The following is a 27,439-nucleotide window of genomic DNA, read 5'->3' as shown; positions in this document are numbered from 1 at the left end:
GGGCCGAGAATTAAAATCCCACAGGCTGCAGGGCAATTAAACCCACAAAGGGCAACCACTTAGCTCACACTCGAGAACGAGAGAAGCCCAGATGCTGCACAGCAGAACCCACATGCTACAATAAAGACCTAGGGCAACCAAGTTTTTTTAAAAATGACTCCAGTACTCTAAGGCAAAACTCTTGACTTAGGTTAGGTACCTGGCTTCCTTAAGGAAGACTACAGGCCCACAAGATAATCATTCAAGAGTCTGTCCTCAATTGATTCCTGTTTTCAGATTCTATAACAATCTGTGCAGTAGGACCAGAAAGGGGTGGCCTAGGGCTATTGGTCATAAATGTCTCTGAGGTCATCCGGCTGGAGATGGCATATACTAGAGCACTCTGTCAGGCCAAAGTAAAGGAAATCAGCCTGTGTGAAGCCCTATCTACTCTATGGATTTCCTATACACCCCTCATCTTATGTTAATACAATCCTCACAATCATCCCATGAGCCCTGGAACATAAGAGATGCTCAGAGAAAAGTCACAGGGAGTGCAGATTCAAATTCCAATTGATCTGACTCAAAAGATTCATGAGTGAGCGAGTGAGTGAAAGTCACTCAGTCGTGTCCAACTCTTTGTGAACCCATGGACTATATAGTCCATGGAATTCTCCAGGCCAGAATACTGGAGTGGGTAGCTTTTCCCTTCTCCAGGGGAACTTCCCAACCCAGGGATCAAACCCAGGTCTCCCACATTGCAGGTGGGTTCTTTACCAGCTGAGCCACAAGGGAAGCCATGTTAACACATTAATGACCCAGGGATTTCTGCACAAACTAACACCTGTGGCATTAATACATCTCTGGTTAATAATGTGTTAATGAGTCCAGTTAATTATGTGTGAAGTTATTTATACGTCTTAGGGATGTATTCAGAGCCAGTAACAGAGGGCCACCTAAAAGTGGAGAGAATTCCCTGGCAGTCCGGTAGTTAGGGCTGGACGCTTTCGCTGCCACGGCCCAGGTTCAATTCCTGGTTGGGGAACTAAGCAAGCCGTGCGGCATGGCCAAAACATAATAAAAATAATTATAAACAATGTACAGGGACAGAAACAAAAGTCCCATCACCCAGAAACCCCTAGGATTTCAACCATGTTCTATGGAGAGTCTTGCAAGACCAGGCAAGTATTCGTAAGGGTTTCAAAACATAAGGGTTTTGAAATTGGAAATACACTAGAATCTAGTGTGGACCTTTGAGGATGAGCTCAGAAAGAATCAACCTCCCCTACTGAGGAATCAAGTCGGCTCTGCAAACAAGGGCACCTGACTGCCAGGCCAGCCTACTGTCAGGCAGGCTCCCACCCAGCCAACTTTCAGATAATGACTGCGTACTGCCCACTGTACCAGGAAGTGTGCTAATCTTGTTCCTACCTTCTCACTTGGCTGACAGCCTTCTATGACTTCACAAACGCAGAGAAGAATAAAAGTTAGCAGGCATGGACTTCAAAATTCCAAACCACAAGAAGCTGCTCTCTAAAACTTCACTCTGCAGCAATGGCTTTTGCCTCTACCTGGACGTTTCTCATAGTAACTAAGCATGGCTTGGCCACAAGGCAGAAATACGGTCTGCAGGGCTGTCAACAGTAACCACGGTTCTAACGTCAGCTTACTATGTGTCCCTGAGCAGATCAACATCTGCATCCCAACTGTTTTCAGTAACTCAGAACACAATTTTTTTAAAGGTGTATCATATTAGTGATGCTGTTAGACGATAGAAATAATATATAAGTGTTCTGCTTCATTCATCAAATATTTTATATAATGCAAGACCAAGAATGGTGTACGCCCCAGGATGTCCACTATCTTATCAAAATAAAAGTGACATCATACTTAATTGTCTTCCAATGGGTAGAGGAGTCAAAGTCTGAGACGAATGGTTTATCCACCATAAAACAGCCATTCAGATCCTAAAAACAACCAGTAGATCAAAATGAGGTGTGATTCCATGAGCTTTGAATTTCAGGATTATAAAGAGATGAGACTAGGATAAACATGAAAATTCCATTTCATCCTTAACCGAAGTAAAATCTTGGATTTGGTTTTGATGATCAGCAGAGACAGAATGTGTCGTAAGTCAACTGAATGGAAGGAAGCAAAGTGTATTAAGTTACAGATGGTCATCAAGAACAGAGGAATAGAGGTCATCAAGCTAGAGTTTTTGCCAGAACACTCAAAAGTCAGCATAGTTTCAGATAGAGGGTGGAAGGCCAACTTACAAACCCAGCCAAGACATCCTGTGTGACTTGGGCCAACCACCAAAATAAGTCTGTGTCAGCTGCTGGATCTCTAAAGCACAGGCAACAACAGCTACCAGCTTTCGCTCACAAACTATATTAATAAAAATAGGAACGTTAGCTCAAATTCTTTTAAAAAAATTGGTAATCCATTCACATTGCACAAACTTAACAAGGTACAAAATATTCTGTCAAAACCCTTATATTCAGTCCACCATTCTCTTCCAAGAAATAATTAATGGACAATCTCATATATACTTTTGGAAATAATAATCTAGCATTGGCTTCCCTGGTGGCTCAGTCAGTAATGAATGTGCCTGCAATGGAGGAGACCCGGGTTCAATCCCTGGGTTGGGAAGATCCCCTGAAGAAGGAAATGGCAACCCACTCCAGTACCTTGCCTGAGAAATCCCATGGACAGAGGAGCCTGGTGGGCTACAGTCCATGGGGTCGCAAAAAGTTGGACACAGTTTAGCAACTAAATCACCATCACTGACAAGTACACGCGGACACATGCTTTATCTATTGTGTTCACTGTCTACAACAGTGCCTGACAGAGTGGGTACACACCTGTTTAATGAACGAAATTAATACTATATACACTTTTTGTATCCTGCCTCTTTACTCAAATATATCTTGGAAATAAGCCCATACTGAAGAGCTAGCTCATTCTTCCAAATTTTTAAAATTTAAGCATAATACACATATAGAAACTGCAGATACATGTACATTTCACTAAATTTTCATAAACCGAATACACCTGCCTAACCAGTACCCAGACCAAGAGGCAGAACAAACACAACCAATAACCGGAGTGTCCTGCCCAACCGCCATTACAGCACAACTACCACCCTTTACCCTACAGACATCCAGGGTAGCCACGATCCTCTCTTCTAGAAACAGCTAGTGTTGTCTGCATGGGTACTGACCAACTGCGTAACACAGTACGCACTGTTTCCCATTTGCCTGCTTTCACTTAGCCTTATGTTTATGACTATCTGTACTTTTGTGTGTCCACGTCACTCACTCATTCTCATGGTCTCACTGTATTTCCTGGCATGAGGACAGCAAAACTGATGACCCATTCAATGGCTGATTGAAACTGAATGGCCCCCATTCAATTCCAACTGGGGGCCATTTTGAATAGTGGACTAACAACCCTCTACACAAGTCTTTTTGTGGAAACTTTTCATTTCCCTAAGAGTAAACTGCTGGGTCCTAGGGCAGATGTATGTCTAACTCTACCAGAAACTATTAAATAGCTTTCCAAAATGGCTGTGCCAATCTATACTTTAATCAGTGCACAAGGCCTCATGGTCACACAGCCTGCAAATAGGTGAAACATCTTTTTGGTTGCTGCTTAATTTAGCTCTATTAATGGGGCTGTAGATGGCTGGCACTGTGTTTACTTCTCTGTGATGACAAGTGGAGATCAGCATCTTCCTAAATATTTCCTGGACATCTGGATTTCATTTTTGACCATTTTTCTACTGGATTATTGCTTTCTCTTATTGATTTGTAGTTCTTCACATATTCACAATATAAATGTCAGATATGTGTACAGGGACCATATTCTTTCTATTCTGTGAGTTGTCCTTTTCAGCTCTTAAGGGTTGTCTTTCAATTTTAATATGATTCAGTATAATCTGCTTTAGTGGTTTTTGTGTCCCTTTAAGAAATCTCTGACTCCAAGATCAAGATGTCCTCTTATGCCCCTTTTCTGAATGCTTTCACTGTTTTACCTTTCAGACCCTGGAGTCAATTTTTTATATGACATTTAGTAGGAATCCAGTTTATTTTTTCAATACAGATAACCAACTGACCCAGCACCGTTTTTTGAAGAGATCAGCCTGTATCACTGCATGACAGTGTCATCATTAGCAGACATTCTGTCACTGAGTTTTGATTCTTTCTAATGTCTGTATGGTATTCCCTTGTATACATGTGTCATAAATAACAAACCACTCCCAACTGATTCCCATTTAAACTGTTTTCAAGTCTTGCTTTAAATAATGCTGTACTGAATAATCCTGTCCACATACCATTCCTCACCTGTTTTAGTATATCTGTAGGACAAACTCACAGAAATGGAACTGCTAAGTCAAAAAGTGTGCGCACAGAGGTTGTACCAGTTTTAATGGGATTCTCAGATCACAGTGAACTGCACACACAGTACTACTATAAGACCCAGCACAGAGAATTCCCTGGCAGTGCAGTGGTTAGGGCTCTGAGTTCTCACTACTGAGGGCTTAAGTTCGATCCCTGGTTGGAGAACTAGAACCCTAAAAGTTGCACAGTGTGGCCAGGAAAATAAAGAGAAAGAGAAAAAAGATCCAGCACATTAGAACTTCAATTATAGCAAAGTTGCCAACATTTTTGAGCCCCATATGTGCTAAATCACTTCAGTTGTGTCTTATCTTTTGCTACCCTGTGTAGCCTGCCAGGTTCCTCTGTCTGTTGGATTCTCCAGGCAAGAAAACTGGAGTGGGTTGCTGTTTCCTTCTCCAAGGGATCTTCCTTAGCCAGAGATGGAACTCCTGTCTCCTGCATTGGCAAGCAGATTCTTTACCACTGAACCACCAGGGAAGCCTCAGGATCCCTTTTATAAAACAATAAATGTTTATGCTTCTAGTATCCACTGATTAAGAAAAAATATATTACCATGTAATCCACAGATACTGTGCATCAGGACCTGAAAGACAGAAACTTAGCAAAGTGCTGTCACTCTCTGAGGGGCGGCCTCCTCTGCTCAAGAGTGAAGAGCAAGGGCGCCTGCCATCTGTGACTGTTCTGAAGGAAGCTCAAAGCCCAGGGCAGTCAGCCAAGGAAGCTTTACTCGTCTAAAAAAGCTATGTCAATGTGTCTTCACTTCCAGGTCAGCACTGTAATCTTAATCCCTTATGATCAACACAGGCTTCCCCTGGTGGCTCAGATAGTAAGGAACCTGCAGTGCAGGAGACCCAGGTTCGATCCCTGGACCAGGACGTGGCAACCAACTCCAGTATGCTTGCCTGGAGAATCCATGGACAGACGAGCCTGACAGGCTGCAGTCCATGAAGTCCCAAAGAGTCAGACACAACTGAGCAATCAACACTTCACTTATGATCCACACAGAACCCTCCCTTTCCCCATCAGCACCTTGTAAACTGCATTAACACTTGTTCTCAAACACAGCTGTAATGTCATGAGAATGTCATGCTACTTTTGAATTTTGTGACTGACATCATGTCAACACCATGGTGACAAGAACCAAAGACACGGGACCCGTTGCCAACCTGAGACACTGTGACCACCATGGAAGCCACAGCCTGACTTCCACTTTGCAGGCTCAAACCTCGGAACACACTTCCTTCTCTGAACTCTTCAAAAGGGGAAGATGGTCAGCAGAAGAAACCATCAACAAAATGAAAATGACAACCAACCGAAAGGAAGAAAATATTCGCAAATCGTACACCTGATCAGGGGGTTAATATTCAAACTAGGTAAAGGACTGATACAACTCAGTATCAAAGGCAAAAGAACCAAACAGTAAGATTGAAATTGGGCAGATGATCCGAATAGACACTTTCCCTAAGACATACAGATGGCCAAAAGGTACATGACAAGATGTTCAACATCAGCTGTCATCAGGGAAATGCAAACCAAAACCACAAATGAGAGATAATCGCACACCTGTCAGAAGGGCTCCTATCAAGACAAGAGATAAGCGTTAGTGAGGAAACACTTTCTGGAGAAAACAGAACCTTTGTGCGCTGTTGGTGGGAATGTAATCTGGTATAGCCACCAAGGAAAACAACTACAGACATTCCTCAAAAAATCAAAAATAGGACTATCATATGATCAAGCACAAAGAATTGATGCGTCTGAACTGTGCTGTTGGAGAAGACTCTTGAGAGTCCCTTGGACTGCAAGGAGATCCAACCAGTCAATTCTAAAGGAAATCAGTCCTGAATATCCTTTGGAAGGCCTGATGCTGAAGCTGTAATTCCAACACTTTGGCCACCTGATGCAAAGAACAGATTCATTGGCAAAGACCCCGATGCTGGGAAAGACTGAAGGTGGGAGGAGAAGGGGACGACAGAGGATGAGATGGTTGGATGGCATCACCTACATGATGGACATGGGTCTGAGTAGACTCCAGGAGTTGGTGATGGACAGGGAAGCCTGGTGTGCTGCAGTCCATGGGATAGCAAAGAGTCGGACACAACTGAGCGACTGAACTGATGATCAAGCAATCCCACTTCTGGGCATCTGCCTGAAGGAAACAAAAACACTAACAGAAAAAGATGGAATAGCCATTAAAAAAAAAAAACAAGGAGATCCTGTTATTTGCAACGACATGAATGGACCTTGAGGGCATTACGCTAAAGTGAAATAAGTCAGAGAGAGAAAGACAAATACTCTCTCTATAATATTATTTATGAATGGAATCTAAAAACAATATAAATACAGAGAACAGACTGGTGACTGCCAGAGGTGGGGGTTGGCCAGGGTTGGGGAGACTGGTGAAGATGGTCAAAGGTACACACTTCCAGTTATAAGATAAACAAGTCCTGGGGATGTGATGTACAGCATGGTGACTACAGTTAATACTACTGTACTGTATATTTGAAAGATGCTGAGAGAGTATATTTTTAAAGTTCTCATCAGAAAAAACAAAGACTTCCTTGGTGGTCCAGTGGTTAAGAATCTACCTTGCAATGTATGACATGCGGGTTCAATCCCTGGTTGGGCAGGTAAGATCCTACATACCGTGGGGCAACTAAACCCACATGCCACAGCTGGAGAGCCTGGGTGCCACAACGAAAGGTCCTGAATGCCACAACTAAGACCCAATGCAGCCAAATAAATACTAAATAAAAGAAAGAAACTTGTAACTCTGTGGGGTGACTGATGCTAACCAGATTTACTGTAGTGTTCGTTTCATAATACATACGAATATAAAGGGCTTCCCAGGTGGCGCTAGTGGTAAAGAATCTGCCTGCTAATGCAGGCAATGCAAGAGATACAAGTTCAATCCCTGGGTCGGGAAGATCCCCTAGAGTAAGAAAGTGGAGAAAGATCCCCACTCCAGTATTCTTGCCTAGAAAATTCCATGGACTGAGGAGCCTGATGGATTACAGTCCATGGGGTCGCAAAAAGTCAGACACAACTGAGCACACACACAAACAAATATCTAATCATTATATTCTACCCCTGAAACAGAATTATATGTCAATTATATCTCAATAAAAAAAAGTGGGGGGGGGTGATTTAATAGCTGGATCTTATTTACAACAAAACCTCCACCTAGAAAAAACCCAGGGATTACACAGCCTTTGTCCTGTGTGGAGAGAACTTACTCTTTCAGACCCCTTAAGTATACATGATAAAAAGGAACCTGCTTCCTCCAGAGTTATAAAGAAAAAGGAAGCAGCTAGAAGACAAGTTAAGACAAGCAAGACATCTGCTACTGGCTTTGGGATTTAGGTGAAGTCATTTCATGCCTCTGAGGCATATTTTTCCAATAAAATGAGGTGTTAGCCAAGAGGTGATACATACAGAATCTAGCCCCGAAGAGTTTATGATCCTATACACAAAAGCACAAAGCAGTTAGATTTCTATGACTGAGACTTATGACTTACTCTAATAACTGGTTTCTGGCAGGAAGGCTGGGGAGTCAGAGTCCTCTGGTTCCAGGCTCACAGGAAGTACAGTGTATCCTGCCCCAGGTACACAGGTAACAAGCCAGTCAGAGGGATGCATTCACTTTGACTGAGTCAGCCAAGAGCTATTTACAAGAGGGAATAACCTCTGCTGCAATTTCCTTTCCTTGAGTTTATTTTTAATTTTTATTGAAAAATAGTTGATTTACAATGTTGTTAGTTTCAGGTGTAAAGGGATCCAGTTATACACATATATTTTTACATTCTCTTCCACTGATTCTTGAGAGTCCCCTGGACTGCAAAGAGATCAAGCCCGTCAATCCTAAAGGAAATCAACCCTGAATATTCATTGGAAGGATTGATGCTGAAGCTCCAATACTATGGCCACCTGATGTGAAGAGCCGCCACACTGGAAAAGACACTGATGCTGGGAAAGACTGAAGGGAATAGGAGAAGAGGGCAACAGAAGATAAGATGATTGGATAACATTGCCATCTCAATGCACATCATTTTGTGTCTCACAGACATCAGGCTGTGAGATACTGGAAGACAGAGGAGCCTGGCGTGCTGCAGGCCATGGGTCGAAGAGTCAGACGTGATTTACGGACTGAAAAACTATTACTGGCTGTTACAAGACACTGAGTATAGTTGCCTGTGTTATACAGTATCAAGTTGTACTAAAAGACAAACAGTAAATGACCAAGATTCTCAGAGGGCATCTTGGGGGTCCAACTACTTCACCCGACCTAGACTGTCGCATAGGGAATAAACGTGTAAGGGAAGATGGCACAATCCGGAAAAGTGGATCCGTTTGAACAACCACAGCTTTGCGATGACACAGAGGTTTGTGAAAAGACAAAGATCACTTTTGTCTCTGGCTTGGGAACCAGCTGCCAGCAATTCAGACAATCGTCTGAGTGAGCTGACGGCCGGCCCAGGCTCCAAGAGGACATGGCCTGGACATCACTTGGAAAAATTAAATTAACACAAGCACCCTCTGCTTTTCCTCACCCAAATCTCTGTCTCAAAAGTATTCTCAGCTTGATCTCAAAAGCACTTTTTTAAGCTTAAAAATAAAACTCCATTATTCCTGCTGTTTGCTGGAAGCTACTTATCAACCAAGGTCAAAGGACTCCTGAAGGATTTATAATAGGCTTTAATGTTCACACACAGCAGACATTTCATGGGTGACTCACCTACTTGATGAGGGAGAAACTATTTTTTCCTCCTTTGGAATATTTAGTGAAAAACAAACTGCATGACCGTAGTCAAGTTCTTGGGTCAGAGATCAGGGTCAAATTGTATTACATATATAATAGACCAACACTCTATAATTCTATTACAACTCATTTCAAAGAACTGAAATGACTTATAAGAAATTTTGACCCATATTCCTCCTCTTATTCTTTTGAGAGTACTAAAATATTTTACATGTGTAAAGTTACTGTGTTATTACAATGGGTATTGCTGGGAAATAACTAGAAGCTGGAAAATGTTTCCTTTATGGAAAAAAAAATCCCAAAGAAAGGCAATGCCAAAGCATGTTCAAACCATCACACAATTGCACTCATCTCACACACACTAGCAAAGTAATGCTCAAAATTCTCCAAGCCAGGCTTCAACAGTACATGAACCGTGAACTTCCAGATGTTCAAGCTGGTTTTAGAAAAGGCAGAGGAACCAGAGATCAAATTGCCAACAATCACTGGATCATAGAAAAAGCAAGAGTTCCAGAAAAACATCTACTTCTGCTTTACTGACTTCGCCAAAGCCTTTGACTATGTGGATCACAACAAACTGTGGAAAATTCTTCAAGAGATTGGAATACCAGACCACTTGACCTCCCTCCTGAGAAAAGATATATGCAGGTCAAGAAGCAACAGTTAGAACCAGACATAGAGCAACAGACAGGTTCCAAATGGGGAAAGGAGTACGTCAAGGCTGTATAATGTCACCTGCTTATTTAATTTATATGCAGGTACATCATGCGAAATGCTGGGCTGGGTGAAGCACAAGCTGGAATCAAGACTGCTGGGAGAAATATCAATAACCTCAGATACACAGATGATACCACCCTTATAGCACAAACTGAAGAACTAAAGAACCTCTTGATGAAAGTGAAAGAGGAGAGTGAAAAAAGGTGGCTTAAAACTCTACATTCAGAAAACCAAGATCATGGCATCCAGTCCTATCATTTCATGGCCAATAGATGGGGAAACAATGGAAACAGTGACAAACTGTATTTTTTTGGGCTCCAAAATCACTGCAGATGGTGACTGCACCCATGAAATTAAAAGATGTTTGCTCCTTGGAAGAAAAGCTATGACCAACCTAGACAGCATATTAAAAAGCAGAGATATACATTACTTTCCCAACAAAGGTCCATCTAGTCAAAGCTATGGTTTTTCCAGTAGTCATGTATGGATGTGAGAGCAAGACCATAAAGAAAGCTGAGCACTGAAGAACTGATGCTTTTGAACTGTGTTGTTGGAGAAAACTCTTGAGAGTCCCTTGGATTACAAGAAGATCCAACCAGTCCATCCTAAAGGATATCAGTCCTGAATATTCATCGGAAGGGCTGATGCTGAAATTCCAATCCTCTGGCCACCTAATGCGAAGAATTGACTCCTTGGAAAAGACCCTGATGCTGGAAAGGTTGAAGGCAGGAGGAGAAGGGGATGACAGAGAATGAGATAGTTGGATGGCATCACTGACTGGATGGACATGAGTTTGTGCAAGGTCCAGGAGTTGGTAAAGGACAGGGAAGCCTGGCATGCCGCCGTCCACAGGGTCTCAAAGAGTCAGGCACTACTAAGCAATTGAACTGAAGGAAAAAAATCATCGCGGTGAGATATGACTAATTCTCAAACCCCACTGGTTTGTCTCAGAAAATTGAGATGAGAAGCAAGCACAGATTAGGTTTCAGCAAAGATGACGGCAGAAATGGACTGCTACAAAAAGCCTTCTGTAAATTTGGACAAACAGAATTTTGAGTAACTACCACCTTTGCTTCAAAGCCCCTTACCAGTACTCTAAATTACTTTTCTGATCCACGTTACTTGTGATCACATCTTGTTTAATTACCCTGCGTATAATGTAGATGTGCTTTATCCTTCAGGGTAATGGGAAGTAACGGAGGAATCTGAATGCCTTGTTCCTTCCATTAGACTGCACCTTCGCTCCTCTCTAACTCGTGCTCGACACGGCATGCACCCACTGAGTCAGAATCTCCTAAATGCTCTTCACCACTGTGATCAAGCCTTTTCTTTCCATTAAACCAATCCTACAACGTATCTTCCTCCAGGAAGCCTCCACAAATAATGCAGGGGGAAAAAAAAGGCGGTAGCAGCAAATTTCCACGGTTCCCTTCCCAAGACTACATCATTGAGGATTTCAATTCCTTTCCAATCCCACGATGTTCACAAGACCCTTTGCTAAAACAGTTATTAATCCTATTCATCTCTTCTTTAAATGTTCCCTTTCTTACTGCTTTTGACTGTTTATCTCACGGGAAGTGCACGAAGGGCAAAATATTTCATTATGTGGGGGGAAATTCCCTCTCCAGCACAGGAGACAAATTTAGGTAGATAAGGGCCTTCATTTACTCCTTCCTCATTTATTTACTGAGTGCTGGTCACACGCCAGGAGCCACAGAGGGGTAGGGGAACACTTGATGAAAAAGATAAAAGTTCTTGTTCTTGTGACTCTACATTCCAGTATGGGAGACAAGACAGTAAACACAAATAGGACAGTTAGGGAAAAGGAGAGCCACCGAGAGGGACAGCGAGCAAGGTGGGCAAAGCCAGCGGTGCCTTAGCTAGGGTTCGCAGAAAACTCAAAGGAAGGATTATTCTAACAGACAAACAATACAGGAATGTGATTCCATTTTTAAAACAATATTTTGGCCAAACTGCATGTGGGATCTTAGTTCCCAGACCAGGGCTCAAACCTGCATAACCTGCACTGGAACTGCCAAGTCTCAACTGCTCAAATGACAGGGAGTCCCACCCTCACCAGCTTTCTCACTTTTCTGTCTAGAAGAGGTGGCGCCTGGCTGGGCCTGCCTCTGCCACTGGCTCCACCACTGGCTCCTTTGCAACTCTGGGGTTGAGAGTGTGCGCTTCCAAGCCATGATTCCATTTTTAAGTCTCCTTTATCCAACTAACTACAATTGATCCTCACTATTCACAGATTCTATGGTATTTGTGAATTCTCCCACTAAAATTCACTCGTAACCACCAAAATCAACGTTCCTAGTGCTTTTGAGGTCATTCTCAGTCTTATGCAGAGAAACAAAGTATGACACACAAGTTCCCATTTAAGGTCAGGCAAGGTGACACTCCGCTTTTTTGTTTCAGTTCTCATACTGTAAACCAGAGTCCTTCTTACAGTCTTAACTTCAGTGCTGTGTCTTTCTTATTTTCTGCGTTTTGTTAATGATTTTGCTATTTAAATGGTCCCCAAGCATACTGCTGAAGTGCTGTTTCGTGTTCCCAAGTCCAAAAAAGGCTGCGACTTGCCTTCTGGAGAAAAACATTATGCCTGTGTTAGATACACTTCCTTCAGGCTTGAGTTTATATAAGGTGTTATGGCCATGAGTTCAATGTTAGTACATCAGTGATGTACACTAAATAAGGTCTTTAAGCCTTAAACAGAAACATACATGCATAAGGATGGGGATCAGCTCAGTTGATAAACATGTGACCAGAGGCTCACAGGAACCTAACCTGGTATTTCCCCTAGGAACAATGGCTCAATATGCACTAAGTCCGTGTTTTCAGTGACTTATCATCACACTAACTACCGCAAATAATGAGAATTCACAGTAGATGGATGATGGCAGAGAAAGCTTCAGTGGGCCACCAGCCTCCTTCCTCTTTAATAGAGAAAATGGTCTGACAGGCAACAGCATGGAGCCAGAATCCAGTACGCTGCTGTTTTATCGTCGTTGCCTTTAATTTTAAGGTTGCCTCTTTCTAAAGCAAGTGATGCTGGTTCTCATTTAATGGTAGGCATGTATGGCTTTTTCAGTCACTGTTTTAAGTAAAAACCAAAAAAGTAGGCAACATGAAGAAAAGATTAAGAAATAACTTACAGTGGAATCTGAAAAAATGATAGAAATGAAATTATTTTCAAAACAGACTGACAGAAAACAAACTCATGATTATCAAAGAGGAAAATTAGGGGGAAGGGACAAATTAGGAGTTTGGGATTAACATATACACACTACTATATACAAAATGGGCTTCCCTGGTGGCTCAGCAGTAAAGAATAAGCCTGCAATGGTCCTGAAATGCCAGGAGCCGTAGGAGACAAGGGTTTGATCCCTAGATCAGGAATATCCCCTGGAGAAGGAAATGGCAACACACTCCAGTATTCTTGCCTGGAGAATCCCATGGACAGAGGAGCCTGGCTACAGTCCATGGAATCACAAAAAAGTCAGATGCAACTTAGCGATCAAACAAATATATATTAATAAAATAGATGATCAACAAAGACCTACTGTATAGCACAGGGATTCTACTCAATATTCTGTAAAAACCTATATGGGAAAACAATCTGAAAAAGAATGGATTTATGTATGACTAAATCACCTTGCTTGTATACCTGAAACTAACACAATATTGGAAATCAACTGTACTCCAATATAAGATAAAAATTAAATTAAAAAAAAATTCAATGGGGAAGAAAGAGATGGTTCATTCAAAAGTAATAGTCTGCAAAAGTGAGTACAAGACAGTCCTTTGGGACTCAAGAATAAAGTATCAGAACTTTTATTTGTATTTTTAATCTTTAAAAAAAATAAAGAAATTAAGCTCTAATATTCATGAACAACAACAACAACAAAAACAGAGACAGTAAATGGGTAAAGCAGAGGCATGAGGTACTCAAGGGTACCTGGTGTAAAAATGAATACATACAGAGAAACCTCAATTAAAACAGTCATGAGGCCAGAAGTGGGAGCCTTCACCCCTTACAAGAGAGCAGAGCCCAATGGGAAGACAGACTTCCTCTCCTCACCTGGCAAGAGCTCAGTCAATGAAAAGCCAATATACTTCAAACTCTTCATTCCTCTGATGGACTCTGTTTATTACAGCCCTGCCAACTTCCTTTTCTATAAAAGGGCTCTCTCCTGGTTGCAGCGATCTGCATGTGGTTGCAGACCTGCCCCCCATCCCAACCCACATCCCCTAAGGATTGCTGATTCTGAATAAATCTATTTTTTTGCTGGAAAACTAACCGACAGTCTATTTGTTTCAGGTCAACACAGGACACAGCAGAGATCAAGGTGATGGATGAACAACTGTTGGGAAATGCACATGGAGTAGAGTTTTGGCCTAGGAGTGAAATTATGTGGACATGGATAAATAATTTATCCTGTATAAACCTCAGTTTTCTTACCTGGAAAAGGAGACAGTATGAGAATGACAGCATCATCTCAATGATTTAATGAAATAATGTGTAAAGCAGCAGTGTTCAAAGTTTTTAGTCTTAGAATCCCTATAATGCTCTTACAAGTTATTGAGAGGGGATTTCCCTGGCAATCCAGTAGTTAGGACTCCACGCTTCCACCACAGGGGCCATGGATTTGATCCCTCGTCAGGGAACTAAGATCCTGCATGCCACACTGCAGGGCCAAAAGTAATAAAGAAGGAAAAAGAAAATATCTTTTAAGAAAAAGTTGCTGAGAATTCGAAAGGGCTTTTGCTTATGTGGGTTACATCTATCACGATTCAGTATATTAGAAATTCAAGTTGAGACATTTTAAAAAACCCTTATTCATTAACTAACGTGAAGAACATGAACGTGAAGTCACTCAGTCGTGTCCGACTCTTTGCGACCCCATGGACTGTAGCCTACCAGGCTCCTCTGTCCATGGGATTTTCCAGGCAAGAACACTGGAGTGGGTTGCCATTTCATTCTCCAGAGGATCTTCCCAACACAGGGTTCAAACCTGGGTCTCCTACATTGGCAGGCAAATTCTTTACCACTGAGCCACCAAGAAGTCACAATAAACCCAACTAGCTAGCGAAGTATTTTTTAGATCAAACATGGCTCAGACGGTAGAGAATCTGCCCGCAATGCAGGAGACCGGGTTTGATTTCTGGGTCGGGAAGATCCCCTAGAGGAGGAAATGGCAACCCACTCCAGTCTTCTTGTCTGGAGAATTCCATGGACAGAGGAGCTTGGAGGGCTACAGTCCATGGGGTTGCAAAGAGTTGGACATGACTGAGTGACTAACACACACACTTTTCCAAACAAAAACACTTAGAAGAGTGGCACTGTTTTGCATATTTGTAAATCTCTTTAATATCTGGCTTCACAAAAGGCCTTTAGACTCTCTGCCTCTGCATTCAATCTGATGCAGTATCACATTCGACATAGCCTCTGGGAAACTATACTGTGTACTCACGACAGAACAGAGTGAAGACAGGCCAATAACATCTTACTATTATTACCAGGAAGTTTTAATCTCATGGGCCATCTGAAAGTGTCTCCAAGACCTCCATAGGTACCTGGGGCACACTGAAACAAAGGGTTTAGAACAATGCCTGTCACAGAGGTAAATCCATAATAAACATTAATTCCCTATTCCTTTTATTCTCAGCCTCAATGTTGTTAGAACATGAATGCATTAGAGTGAGGCCTTCTTCAGTTCACTACAACTGTATAATATCTAGCTTGGTCATGTAACTAACAGGCTCTGTAATTAACTAGCTGTGTGATCTTCATAGCCAAGGACTCAACCTGTGTTCAAATTCAAGGATCCATGGGCTTGAAAAGGGTAAAAAAAATTACACATCTGTTCTCTGACACTCAGTGTTCACTGCATTGATGACCAGAGGCAATAACCCACCAAGTGTACCAGAGATGCTGGCATCAACTGAAATCACAGGTGTTTTACATACAAAACAGACAACCAGCAAGAGCCTAACATACAGCACAGGGAAATACATTCAATATCTTGTAATACCTTATAATGGAAAAGAATCTGAAAAAGAACAGATTTATATACACATATAACAATCACTTTGCTGTACACCTGAAACTAACACAATACTGCAAATCAGCTATACTTCAAAAACAAATTCAATAAAAGAAACCACAGGTGATTAAATAGCATATTATGGTTACTACAGATATCTTGAAAAATTGTATATACTCAATCACTATTTCAAAATAAAGTAGTTATTATGTGTTAATAAAGCAGCACAGGTGACTTCCCAAGTGGTCCAGTGGTCAGCACTTCATCATCTAATGCAGAGGGGTGCAGGATGGATCCCTGGCTAGGGAACTAAGATCCCACATGTCTCACCACCAAAAAAATAAAGCATAAAACAGAAGCAATATTGTAAAATACACAATAAAAACTTTCAATTTTTTTAAAAAGCACATATATTACAATAACAAATTTTGAAAACTATCTTGACAGCTGTATTCAATACAAGTGGCTTGTTTTCAATCTTTTATACTTGACTGTATGCAATTAAAAACCTTGTTCCAAGAAAGGGGCCAAAGGTGTTCATGCAAGCAAACAGGTGGGAACTATCTATTTTAAGCAGTTCACTAATTACTCTTTGAGACCAAGTTCCATCACTCCAGCTAGAGTCTACGGAACACGATGCCCACGGTGAGGATGAACTGAAGACCCACAGCACACCTAAGTGCATTAACAAACCACTACAAGAATCCAGTTTGTTTTTACACTAACATTTCAGAATCTACAAAGTTAAATGCTTTTAGACTAACTAGGCCTAGCACAACAAAATTGTTGCAAAGTTAACCGTGAAGCAAATATTCCCCCAAAGCACCTTTTATCACATTATAAAAACATATAGGACAAATTCTAACAATAATGAACGATTTTGCAAAGACTCTGTCATCAACATAATTTGGGTCTATCGTTGAACAGACTGAAGCAATGTTTCGATGATCAGAAGACTAACCTGGACATGTATCACTAAGGTTTGCTTAACATCAAAGTCAAAGTGTTTGACCCTCATGTCCTAAAACAGAAAAAAATGAAAGAAAAAGGAAGAAAAAGAAAACAAGAAAAAGGGAGAAAGAAAAGCATTTTCCATAGCTGTGGGGCAGCCATTAATCTAACCAGCCAATTTTTCCCAATCACATTTAAGCAAGTCCATCTATTCCATGCCTGCTTTCTCAGCAGCATATCTCATTTTTTTTACTTGCAAAGATAAAGACAAACTTAAGGGTCTCACTTCATCTAACAGAACAAGGTAAAAGTCATACTAGAGTGAATGAGATGTTAAAACCTAATAGGGGAAAAAAAACTGCACTAAATTATAGAAATCAGGTTGGTGCCTTAGAATGTCGCACCAACGCCAAGGACAAGCAGTTACTGAATGCATGCTCTCTACCCGTATACCTCTAGTCCCAAGGATGCAATACCATAACCTTCTGATTCACTGAACCAAAGGTTAAGTAATAAAATGTAGGAATGTTGAGGAAGCAGCGTACCCTGGGTGAAAGGCCAGATTATGGGATCCAGAGGTGGAAGGGGACTCGGAACAGGGGACACACAGAGGATCGCAAAGTCCCAGAGGAGGGACTCTCCGTGTAAGGCACAAGAGGGAAGGGCAGCGTCTGCGTTAGAGGGTTGATGAGAGAAGCGATGAGAGATGTGCTTTATGAAAACATACTGAGCTGGATCTTAGAACCTTGAAAACTGGGCTCAGTTTAGACCTTACCCGGCTGGCCAAGGAAGGCTTCCCAGCAAGGAACTAGGATGATCACCATGTGTCTTGGGAATAAACAATGGACACTGATCCCATAAGCTCATCTGTCCTAACAGTGGGCCCTTTTGTCAAACCCAGATTCACCACAATCTACTGTGTTGGGAACTCTGGTCAATGTTATGTGGCAGCCTGGATGGGAGGGGAGTTTGGGGCAGAATGGATACATGTACGTACATGGTTGAGTCCCTTTGCTGTCCACCTGAAAACTATCACAAACACTGTTAACCACCTATACTCCAATACAAAAAGTTTTGTGTGTGTGTGTTTTTTAAAGTATCCATTGTGTCTAGTGAAATAAATTTTCTAAATGATACTCTGGGGCAATTTCGCTGCTCCCTATACCTTTGAAATGCAATTCAATTTTCTTGACTGATGATAAAAATTAAAAAGAGAAAATACCACTCTTATTACTATAACTATGGAAATAAAACCCATGTTTTTAGGCTATGTTTGCCTTAACTATGCCGAAGTCAGAATACTTTTGGAGAGAGTTTCTCCTATTAAAATTAGAACTGATAATATTTTCGTGAGAAGTATTGATTGCTGCTGCTGCTAAGTCGATTCAGTCGTGTCCGACTCTGTGCGACCCCATAGACGGCAGCCCACCAGGCTCCCCCGTCCCTGGGATTCTCCAAGCAAGAATACTGGAGTGGGTTGCCATTTCCTCCTCCAGTGCATGAAAGTGAAAAGTGAAAGTGAAGTCGCTCAGTCGAATCCGACTCTAGCGACCCCATCGACTGCAGCCTACCAGGCTCCTCCGTCCATGGGATTTTCCAGGCAAGAGTACTGGCGTGGGGTGCCATTGCCTTCTCCAGAAGTATTGACTAGGCATTGCTAAATATACTTTCATCTAGGAGTTAGTACCCAATTAACACAAAGAAATTAGCTCCATCTGACTTCCAGAATTATTGGCTACTTACTAACTGGCACCTGAAAGCTCATGACCAAATTATAAAGCAGAAGAAACAATAGCTACCTATTTCTGAACTACAGTCACAGAAGAGTGCAAGGATTCTAAAAGAAATTTAAAGGAAAAAGTTTTTGCAGAGGGAAAACAAGGATTCTTGTGCATATTATTGTCTACACACACATATAAATATATACACCAGGATCACCATCTCAAAGTAATAAATATCAAAGAGTTGGTTTGTTTCTTGTAACTGACTCAAGTCTTCCAAGTTGAAAAGTCCCTTAGAGATCTCTCTCTGAAACTGACAAAGCCGTCATAAAACACAGAATAGGTTCAGAGACCTGCTGCTGCTGCTGCTAAGTCACTTAAGTCGTGTCCGACTCTGTGCGACCCCATAAACGGCAGCCCACCAGGCTCCCCCATCCCTGGGATTCTCCAGGCAAGAACACTGGAGTGGGTTGCCATTTCCTTCTCCAGGGTTCAGAGACCTAGTAACCACTAAAGTGAGGGGGTAAAAAAAATGAGGGCGAGATGGTGGTGAAGCCGAAGACTTACAAATATGCCCAATGAACGACCCTGAAAGGAAGTGATAAAATTCTCAACTGTGTTTATACTAGGGAATCGCACCCAAGCCTAAAGCCACTTTAATCGCCCCACTAACGGCAGAAGTCTTTCCACAAGACCTAAGCAACTTGACTCCTCGATAAAAAAGTGGAAAGACCAAGAGTTTTCACCTGTGTTAAAGCCCCGCTCAACCACCGTTTCGGATCGAAAACACGAAAGCAACCTCCTGCACATCCTGCGGGCCCTTCCAACACCGCTGTTCGGAACGCCCAAGTGCCCAGCACAGGACCTGTCACTCTGTTCCTAGTAAAATGTCCTTGTTTTATCCCACGGCGGAATGGGGATTCAGAAGGCAGTCGGAGACCCTCTCCACTCACGCTCGGGTAGAGGACCACAGTTTGCACCAGCAGCCCCGGGGGCCAGCCACCCCCGCTCCCATACCACACACTTCCTGCCGCTTCCATCACCTCCACACCACAGCTTGAGTCTCCTGACCAGTTCACAACTGCTACGGGGATCCCAGTGCCTGGGAGGAGTTGGGAGAGGATGGCTCCCTAGCCCCCCGTCCCAACAACCCCACACAAACTCTTCACTTGGAGCTTCAGGGAGAACCTAAGAGCAAAGGCAGGAAGCACTGGGGCAGCCCGCCGACTTCGCGTTCCATGGGCCTCGGCCGGTTACAAAGTATTGAATGAAGCTACACGGGCACGAGCGGGCCGGTGGATGGGGGGATAGTGGGCGTGAGCACCGCGGCAGGGCGCCCCAAATGAAGCAGAGCGAGCTCCGTCGCTTTGCATGTTTCTACGCTGCAAAGCGCTGCAGACTTGGGAGTCGGGGGGCGGGATGGCCAGTCCGGAAACCAACTGCACTTTTAGCCACTCGGACTCCCCAAACTCAGAATGACTTCCCCCCATGAGGCTCCCGGAGCCGGCTCCAGCTCGCACCGCTTCCAAGAAAGAATGGGGCCCGAGCCGAGCCTTGGCGGCGCCCCGGCGGGTAGCGGGAGCCGGAGCCCGGTCCCGGGCAGGCGCGCACCGAGTGACCGTGTGTCCGCCGCCCAACTCTGCACCCGGCAGGGCCGCTCCCCCGAACTTGGCGGCGGCGGCGGGGACGGGGTGGGGCGAGTACTCACCAACCCCATACTTCTGCCTCTTGGTCGGGATCCAGCGGGCCATGGCGGCGACCTCGCCCCGCGGCGGCGGCTGCGGCGGCTACAGCTCCCAGGGCTCCGACCGCCAACGCGCCGCGCACCGGCGCGCCCCGGGCCCTTCCGCCATGTTCCGGGAAACTTCGCTCGGCCCCGCGCACCGTCTCCCCGCCGCGCCGCCAGCTATACACTCCGGCTCCCACCGCGAGCCGCGGTCACCTGCTGCGCCCGGCGGCCACGCCGCCGTGCGCGCCCCTCCCGGCGCCGCCTCGGCCCCTCCCGCTGGCCGCGCCCTCCGCCCGCCAAGGCCGCCTCCGCGCCACAATCCACGGGCGCCGGCCAGCCAAGGTCTCCGCGCTCTCCCGGGCCCAGGCCGGCTCCGCCTTGCACACTTCCCGGGAGCAGTTTCCCAGCACAGACTTGGGTACGGCTTTTTTTTTTTTTTAATCCTTTTACTGTTCGGCTTTTTCCCCTCGCCGTCCCCAACCGCCTGGATCCCCGGCGGCGGGGTGTCGAGAGGGCTGCGCTGGAGGGGTCGGGCACCCGCAGGCGGAGCAAGCGGGAGTGGATGCGGAGTCCTTTCTCACCGCGCGCTGCGGAGCATCTGGGGGAACTAGGATGAGTGCATAGTATCTAAGATAAGTTGTTTGTAGCCGTCCGGGCTCTCGCAGTGCCAGGCACTCAACCGGCGCTCGATAAATATTTGTGGAATGAATGAGCAGTTGACTACCGCGTTCACCCCCTAGAGCTTTCGCTGACACCACGAGAGCCGGAAGCCGAACTCCGAGGCAAATGTGATCTCCTTTGGCCACGGTTCATAGCCTTCAAAGCAGGAACATTTGTCTTCTGGTAAATAGAGAACTAATGCGAAGGAGCCGGGCTCCTCAGAAGTATCAAGTAGTTTCTTAGGGGAGCCTCTTAGCGAGAATTATGTAGCGAGTTCTGACTTGGAAATCTTATGTCCCCGAGAAACACCTGGGCTCCTCCCCAGCTGAAGAGACTCAGACCCAGCTGTAGAAATTCAGACCTTCATGGTCCATGGGAAAGCCCGCCCCAAAGACCTCCCTTTTTCAGCAGCCCAAAAAGCGTTCCTGCGGGGAAGGGGACGAGGCACATCCGAATCTTTCTTGTTCACTAGGTGCGTTGTTCAGACAAAGAGTCAAACGCAGGGACTGCACAGTTGAACAACCCTGAGCTGTTGGCGTCCTCTGAAACTCTCCTCCTGGAACTCACTTCCATCTGGAGAGACCTCAAGAATGAAGATTGGATCCGAGTCCCAGCTGGGTGTGGGGCTCCTTGCTACCTCACCCATAGAAGTAAAATCTCAGAGTAAATGACCAGCTGATTCGGGTTCACCATCTGAGAAAAAACCTCTTGAAATTGCTTTGTTCTCGCAGCCTATGAAGATTTTCTTGCCGATTTCGAACGTGAAAGGAAAATGAAATAAACACGTAATAAAAGCAAAACTTCACTGAAAACGGTGCATTTTAACTTTGGTAACTTTTTACAAAGTCAGATCTGAATTTTTTTTTTTAAAGGTCTTGTTAATGGTGGGTAACTCTACATATTTATTCATCAAGTGTAATAATAATCTAAGAAATCTAGTCACTTTAGACTTAACATCCAGAAGGGATTCCATCATCTGTCCCCCATATTTCTTTTCCTCTGCTAATGACATCATGATTAACCTAACTTCCCAGGTTAGGTAATTTTTTTTCTTTTCACAAATATTTATTGGTTGCCTAGTAGGTGTCAAGCACTGTTCAAAGAATTGGAGCACAGCAGTGAATAAAATAAAATCCCTACCCTCATAGAGCTTAGTGTCTAACAGAGGTGGGTAAGGCAAATTTAAGCCAAATGAGGCTAAACCTGTATAGAAAACTCCAGAGTAAGGAGGACAGGATGAGGGAGGTAGGGATGCTGCAGTTCTATATCCAGTGGTCTGCTAAGGCATCTCTGATAAAGTGACATTGAACTATAGATCTGCAGGAAGTGAGGATTTCAGAGAAAAGCGTTCAGAAATCAACAACAGCAAAAGTAAAAGCCAGAGGTATGTTTGGCTGGTTCTGAAACCACGGAGGAACAGCAAGTATTACTGGGTAGCAAGAGATGTTAGTAAGGGGCAGATTATGGGAGAAAATTTGTGAGAGACACAGTGTGAGCCAGTAAAGCAGGACCACAAAAGGTATGGTGAGAACTTCATATATTGGCTGTGAAGAAAGTTTGGAGGATTTTGAACCAACCAAGGACATGATCTAACATGACTGCTGTGGGTTGAATAGACTGTAAAGACACAAGGAAGATGAAGAAAGATCAGATGGTCAGAAGACTATTTCAGTAGTTCAGGCAAGAAATGAAGGCAGTTGGGTCCAGGATGGTAGGGGTTGAGATAGAAAAAAGGTTCTTGACATAGACTGAAGGTAGAAACAACTGAAGGGCAGTATGGACACAAGGAAATTTACTGAGGCTTCTGGACTCCTCAGTGTACTTTTACTACCATATGTTTTTGGAAAGTTTGTGTGCTTAGTAGCTCAGTGGTGTCCAACTCTTTTGTGACTCCCTGGACTGGAGCCTACCAGGCTCCTCTGTCCATGGGATCCCCCAGGCAAGAATACTGGAGTGGGTTGCCATTTCCTCCTCCAGGGGATCTTCCCGACCCAGGGATGTGAACCCTAGTGTCCTTTATCTCCTGCATTGCAGGTCAATTCTTTACCCACTGAGCCAACTGTGAAGCCCTTTTGGAAAGTTTGGTGAATGGATAAATCTATGTTTTATATATATATATATATATATATATATATATATATATATATATATATATAATATATATAAACAGCTTCACTATATAGGCTTCAGGCCTTAGAAACTCTGAATCTTGACCCCTAGTGTGAAACACAACATGAGTCAAGCATAACCCTAAGGAGAAAGGATATGGGTAATACTGGTTGGCTTGCCCACATGCAGTGAAGCCAATCTACTAACACTCGGTCGTGGTGAAAAAGTGCAGTATTTATTGCAGGGAGCCAAGGAAGAACTTCAGGAGTCCAAAAATATTCAAACTCCCCATTGGTTTCAGCTAAGCATTTTTAAAAGCCAGGTGAGGGAGGAGCATCCCAGACTGTGTGATCAGCTGGTGCATAATTCTCTGATTGGTTGATAGTGAGGTAACAGGATCCTGTCACAGGGGTTAGCAATATAGATCCTTAGGCTCCAGTAGGTCTGGGGGGCTATGTGCTCATGGTCATCAAGTCGTTGATTTCTTCCACTTGGTGGGGGTTTTAGCATCTGTAAAACAAGTCAGGAAACCTGCACTGGACACTATTATCTGGATACCTCTGAGAAGAACAAAAGCAGTGAGCCTGGGGGAGGGGTCTGTAATGGGAAGGCCAATTACACAGTTACTACATAGAGTTGCCATTTTCTTAGTCATCTGTGATATCTACCTATCTTCACCTTTTATATCCCAGTTGCTCTGGATTGAAGTTTCCTTTGATATTTCCTCAGGTCTGACTTCATACCTTCCTCAGCAATTCTCCACATGGACCGTTAGGAGCCTAAGTATTTTGCACAAAGTTATTTCAGTCACCTGTGTTTGAGAAAATTGGATGAGTGACATTCTCTAACCACAGGTTTATTTTAAATTTAATACACATCAGAGTGTTGATCTTCATTCAACATAACTGGATTTCTACCAAAATGACTTCAGCTGCCTCAGCCCCCCCCCCGCCCCCCCCACACACACCCCCTCCACCCTGCCTCCACCCCTACCCCACCACCTTGAATTGAAGGCTTTTTGCAAAACTTGAGGTTTGAATTTGGACACTGGATATTTCAAGTGTGACAATAATTGCAATAAGAGGGTTGGAGGAAAATGGAAGATTTTAATTACAGTTTTCAGGATGTTTATTCTTTTTCCTCTGAAGACTGAAGTCCACCCACTTCTTTATATCAGATGTGAAAGTCCATTTAAATCATAAAAGCAGAGCTATTCAAAGTCTTTTATTAAAATGTGGCTGAAAATTAGAGAGTCAACTAGATGGGTAAGTGGAATAACAGCAGGATTCCCAGAAATACCTTTTCTTTTTCCTCTGATATCTTTTCAGAGGAAACATTAAGCATATTCCACAACCAGGGATATTCGGACTCCAAAACCCACACATATACAAACACAAGTAAGCACTCACAAACACTAGCTTGCTCTGTTGGAAGGTGCCTTGGAGAAAGAAATGAGGATAAATGAATTTGGAGGCTAGTTAACGATGCCGATGAGAATAGAGAGATGTGAGGACGACTGGCAAGAGCTTTACTTCCTCCACTGATTACCAGGTTTATTTTCCCAAATTTGGCTGACTTAATTGAGTCCCTCAAAGAAGCTATGGATTCTGTTAAAGAAAATTCTTTTCTAGGTAGAGGAAGCTCATTCTTTGATCCTAAATATGAGTGGAGTTACTTGTTGTTTAGTCACTAAGTCATGTCCTACTCTTGAAAGCTCATGAACTATAGCCGGCAAGGCTTCTCTGTCCATGGGATTTCCCAGGCAAGAATACTAGAGTGGGTTGCCATTTCCTTCTGCAGGGGATCTTCCTGACCCATGGATTGAACCCACGTCTCCTGCATTGGCAGGCGTATTCTTTACTACTGAGTCACCTAGGAAGCCAGAGTGGAGTTACTAGAACTACAAAAAAGGGGAGGAGGGATATATTTGACTCTAAACACCACTTTGCAGTCTTCTTAGGGCAAATGCTTCAGGACAGGGTGGTTCTGTGTATGTCAGGGCCAGGGTGACACATTGTAATTTGAGACCCATGAGCTAAACTGGACAAAGGAATGGATATCTACAGCCCTAGAAACACCTTTTTCATATGACCTGAAGATTCCCATCACTATCTACACTCTGTCCTCAAATATCCTGGCTGGTGAGCATCTCTGGGTCTGTCTTTGGCTCTGCTCTGTGACTTTGGAGGTCCAGTTTCTCTGATGAATGGGGAGATGATGGTCAGGGCTCTAAAGCTGTTTGTATCTTCAGCCCCATCACTGTGAGATTGATGCTTGGTGAACACTTTCATAACAACAAGCTTTTAGCTTTGTTTCTAGAATACTCTATGCTGCACATATCCTTTAGGAGAAGTTGATGATGTGAGCAATTTGAAGTCACTTGTTGTTCAGTCGTGTCCGACTCTTTGTGACCCCATGGACTCCAGCACACCAGGTCTCCCCATCCCTCACTATCTCCTGGAGTTTGCCCAATTTCATGTCCATTGAGTCAGTGATGCTATCCAACCATCTTATCTTATCCTCTGGGAACAGTTGACTTATTGGAAAAGGCCCCGATGCTGGGAAAGATTGAAGGCAAAAGGGGAAGGAGGCAGCAGAGGATGAGATGGTTGAAATCATTGTGCTTAGTCGCTCAGTTGTGTCCAGCTCTTTGTGACCCCATGGACTGTAGCCTGCCAGGCTACTCTGTCCATGGAATTTCCCAGGCACGAATACTGGAGTGGGTCACTGTGCCCTCCTCCAGGGGATCTTCCCATCCCAGGGATCAAACCCAGGTCTCCAGCACTGCAGGAGGATTCTTTACCATCTGAGCCATTGAAGTCGCTAATTTAATGAAAACTGGGTTGTTTGATAGGGAAGAAGGAATGAAAACTACTTGACTTTTTTAAAGACTGTATTTATATATATATATCTTTTTAAGTGGGGTCTTTTTGTTTTTTAAATTTATTTGCCTGTTTTTGATTGTGCTAGGTCTTCATTGCTGCATGCGGGCTTTCTCTAGTTGTGGAGAGCAGGGGCTACTCTGTTGTAGTGCTCAGGTTCTCACCGTTCTCTAAGTTCTCTCATTAGGCAGCACACATTCGTATTCCCTGCATTGGCAGGCTGATTCCCAATCCCTGGACCTCCACGGAAGTCCTATTTAAATGTACCTTGAAAAGAGATATATATATATTGAAAAATTATCTCCATAAAACTCTGTCTAAAACAAAAGGTGATGAAAACTAAGAAGCAAAATGGAAAAGTTAAGCTCTAAGCGTAAGTAAAAATAATTCAACTATATATGCTATATTATGATTGTAACTACATAAAATTATTCATTTTCATGGAAAATGTAGAGGAAAATGAAAAAAAAAATTTATTCAACCTTCTTCAAAACAAAATAAGCAAAAGAAAAACTACTTGGTTGCTGAGATTCCCTGGATAATGTAGAAAAGCAGGATGTTAAATGCCTAGATTTGACCTTTATTCAGGACAGGAGTGAAGTGTCATTCTGCAGCCCCTTTGTAACAAGGACACTATTCTTATACTATTTAGGTAACTGTCATATTCAGCAAATTTTTCTATTACTTTGAGGTCAGTTAAGAAACAAACGTTTGGTCCAGAATTTTTATTTAATACCAGACAGGTTTTCCATGGTCACCAGCTATAATGTAACAATGGTAATTAACATGTATGGCTTGTGTCTGGTACTATTCTAATTCAATTTCTTCAATCCCCACACATTCTAAGGAGGTAAATAGAACTGCTGTCATCTCCTTGTTACAAATGTGCAACTTGCAACTCAGGCCTGGTTATAGTATTGCCCACATAGGTAGTGGCAGAACTAAATTCAAAACCCAGGCAGACTAGTGCCAGGGTCCATGGTCAAAACCAAGAATCAGTGAACTTTTATTGTAAAAGGCCCATGTATGTATTTCAGACTTTGCAGGCCACATGGTCTCTGTTGCAACCACTCCACTCTGCAGTTTTAGCAGAAAAACAGCCATAGACAATATGCAACAAATGAGTGTGGCTGTGTGCCAATAAAACTTTATTTGTAGACATGGCATTTGAATTTCATGTAATTTTCTTATGTCATGAAATATTCCTCTCGATTTTTTCCCCATTATTTTTAAAATGTTAAAAACCGTTTGTGCAGGCAGTGGGCTGGATTTAGTTTGAGGGTCATAATTCGCCAACCCCGGCTCTGTACTGTGACTGCTACCCTTTGAAATCTGTGGAGGAGGGGAGAAAAGGAAGGGCCTCCAGGAGAAGAGGCAGGGAACAAGGGAGGCACCAATGTGGCACTTACCCACCAGAAATCTGTCGCATAAGGATTTGGGAGAAGCTTCTAGAAGAAAAGTCATTAGGAGAGGAGAACTCCA

General features: G+C 43.4%; 2 protein-coding genes across 5 annotated transcripts in view; one reads left to right on the top strand and one right to left on the bottom strand.

The window, feature by feature from the left end:
- DOCK5 (dedicator of cytokinesis 5) overlaps positions 1-20,526 on the bottom strand; it is a 280,649-nt gene extending 260,123 nt beyond the window's left edge. For 2 of the 3 annotated variants that reach the window (XM_010808067.4, XM_059889493.1), the window contains exon 1: positions 20,286-20,494. In XM_010808067.4, the coding sequence (XP_010806369.1) occupies positions 20,286-20,328 (43 nt within the window). In that variant the 5' untranslated portion in view covers positions 20,329-20,494. Of the gene's footprint in view, positions 1-20,285 lie in introns of all 3 variants that reach the window. The other variant, XM_005210292.5, reaches the window with a different exon arrangement.
- On the top strand, positions 18,981-21,778 carry LOC100335268 (uncharacterized). Of its 2 annotated transcripts, XM_003586416.4 has the most exons (3): positions 18,981-20,724; positions 21,047-21,149; positions 21,439-21,778. In XM_003586416.4, exons 1-2 carry the CDS (start codon positions 20,066-20,068, stop codon positions 21,096-21,098), a joined length of 711 nt encoding a protein of 236 aa, XP_003586464.4. In that variant the 5' UTR covers positions 18,981-20,065; the 3' UTR covers positions 21,099-21,149; positions 21,439-21,778. The 2 variants fall into 2 exon arrangements, with proteins under 2 accessions (XP_003586464.4, XP_024852026.2); XM_024996258.2 differs by lacking the exon at positions 21,047-21,149 and having other exon boundaries at positions 19,094-20,724.
- The last annotated feature ends 5,661 nt before the right edge of the window (positions 21,779-27,439 follow it).

The sequence above is a fragment of the Bos taurus genome, chromosome 8, assembly GCF_002263795.3.
Source record: "Bos taurus isolate L1 Dominette 01449 registration number 42190680 breed Hereford chromosome 8, ARS-UCD2.0, whole genome shotgun sequence".
Lineage (NCBI taxonomy): Eukaryota > Metazoa > Chordata > Mammalia > Artiodactyla > Bovidae > Bos > Bos taurus.
The sequence above is the reverse complement of the archived record's forward strand: the minus strand, read 5'-3'. Positions and strand labels throughout refer to the sequence as shown.

Excerpts from the sequence above, each read along its gene's own strand:
- LOC100335268 (XM_003586416.4), top strand. The coding sequence starts at position 20,066 with ATGAGGCTCCCGGAGCCGGCTCCAGCTCGCACCGCTTCCAAGAAAGAA. Across the intron at positions 20,725-21,046 it reads GTTTCCCAGCACAGACTTGG|AGCTTTCGCTGACACCACGA; the intron begins GTACGGCTTTTT and ends TTCACCCCCTAG.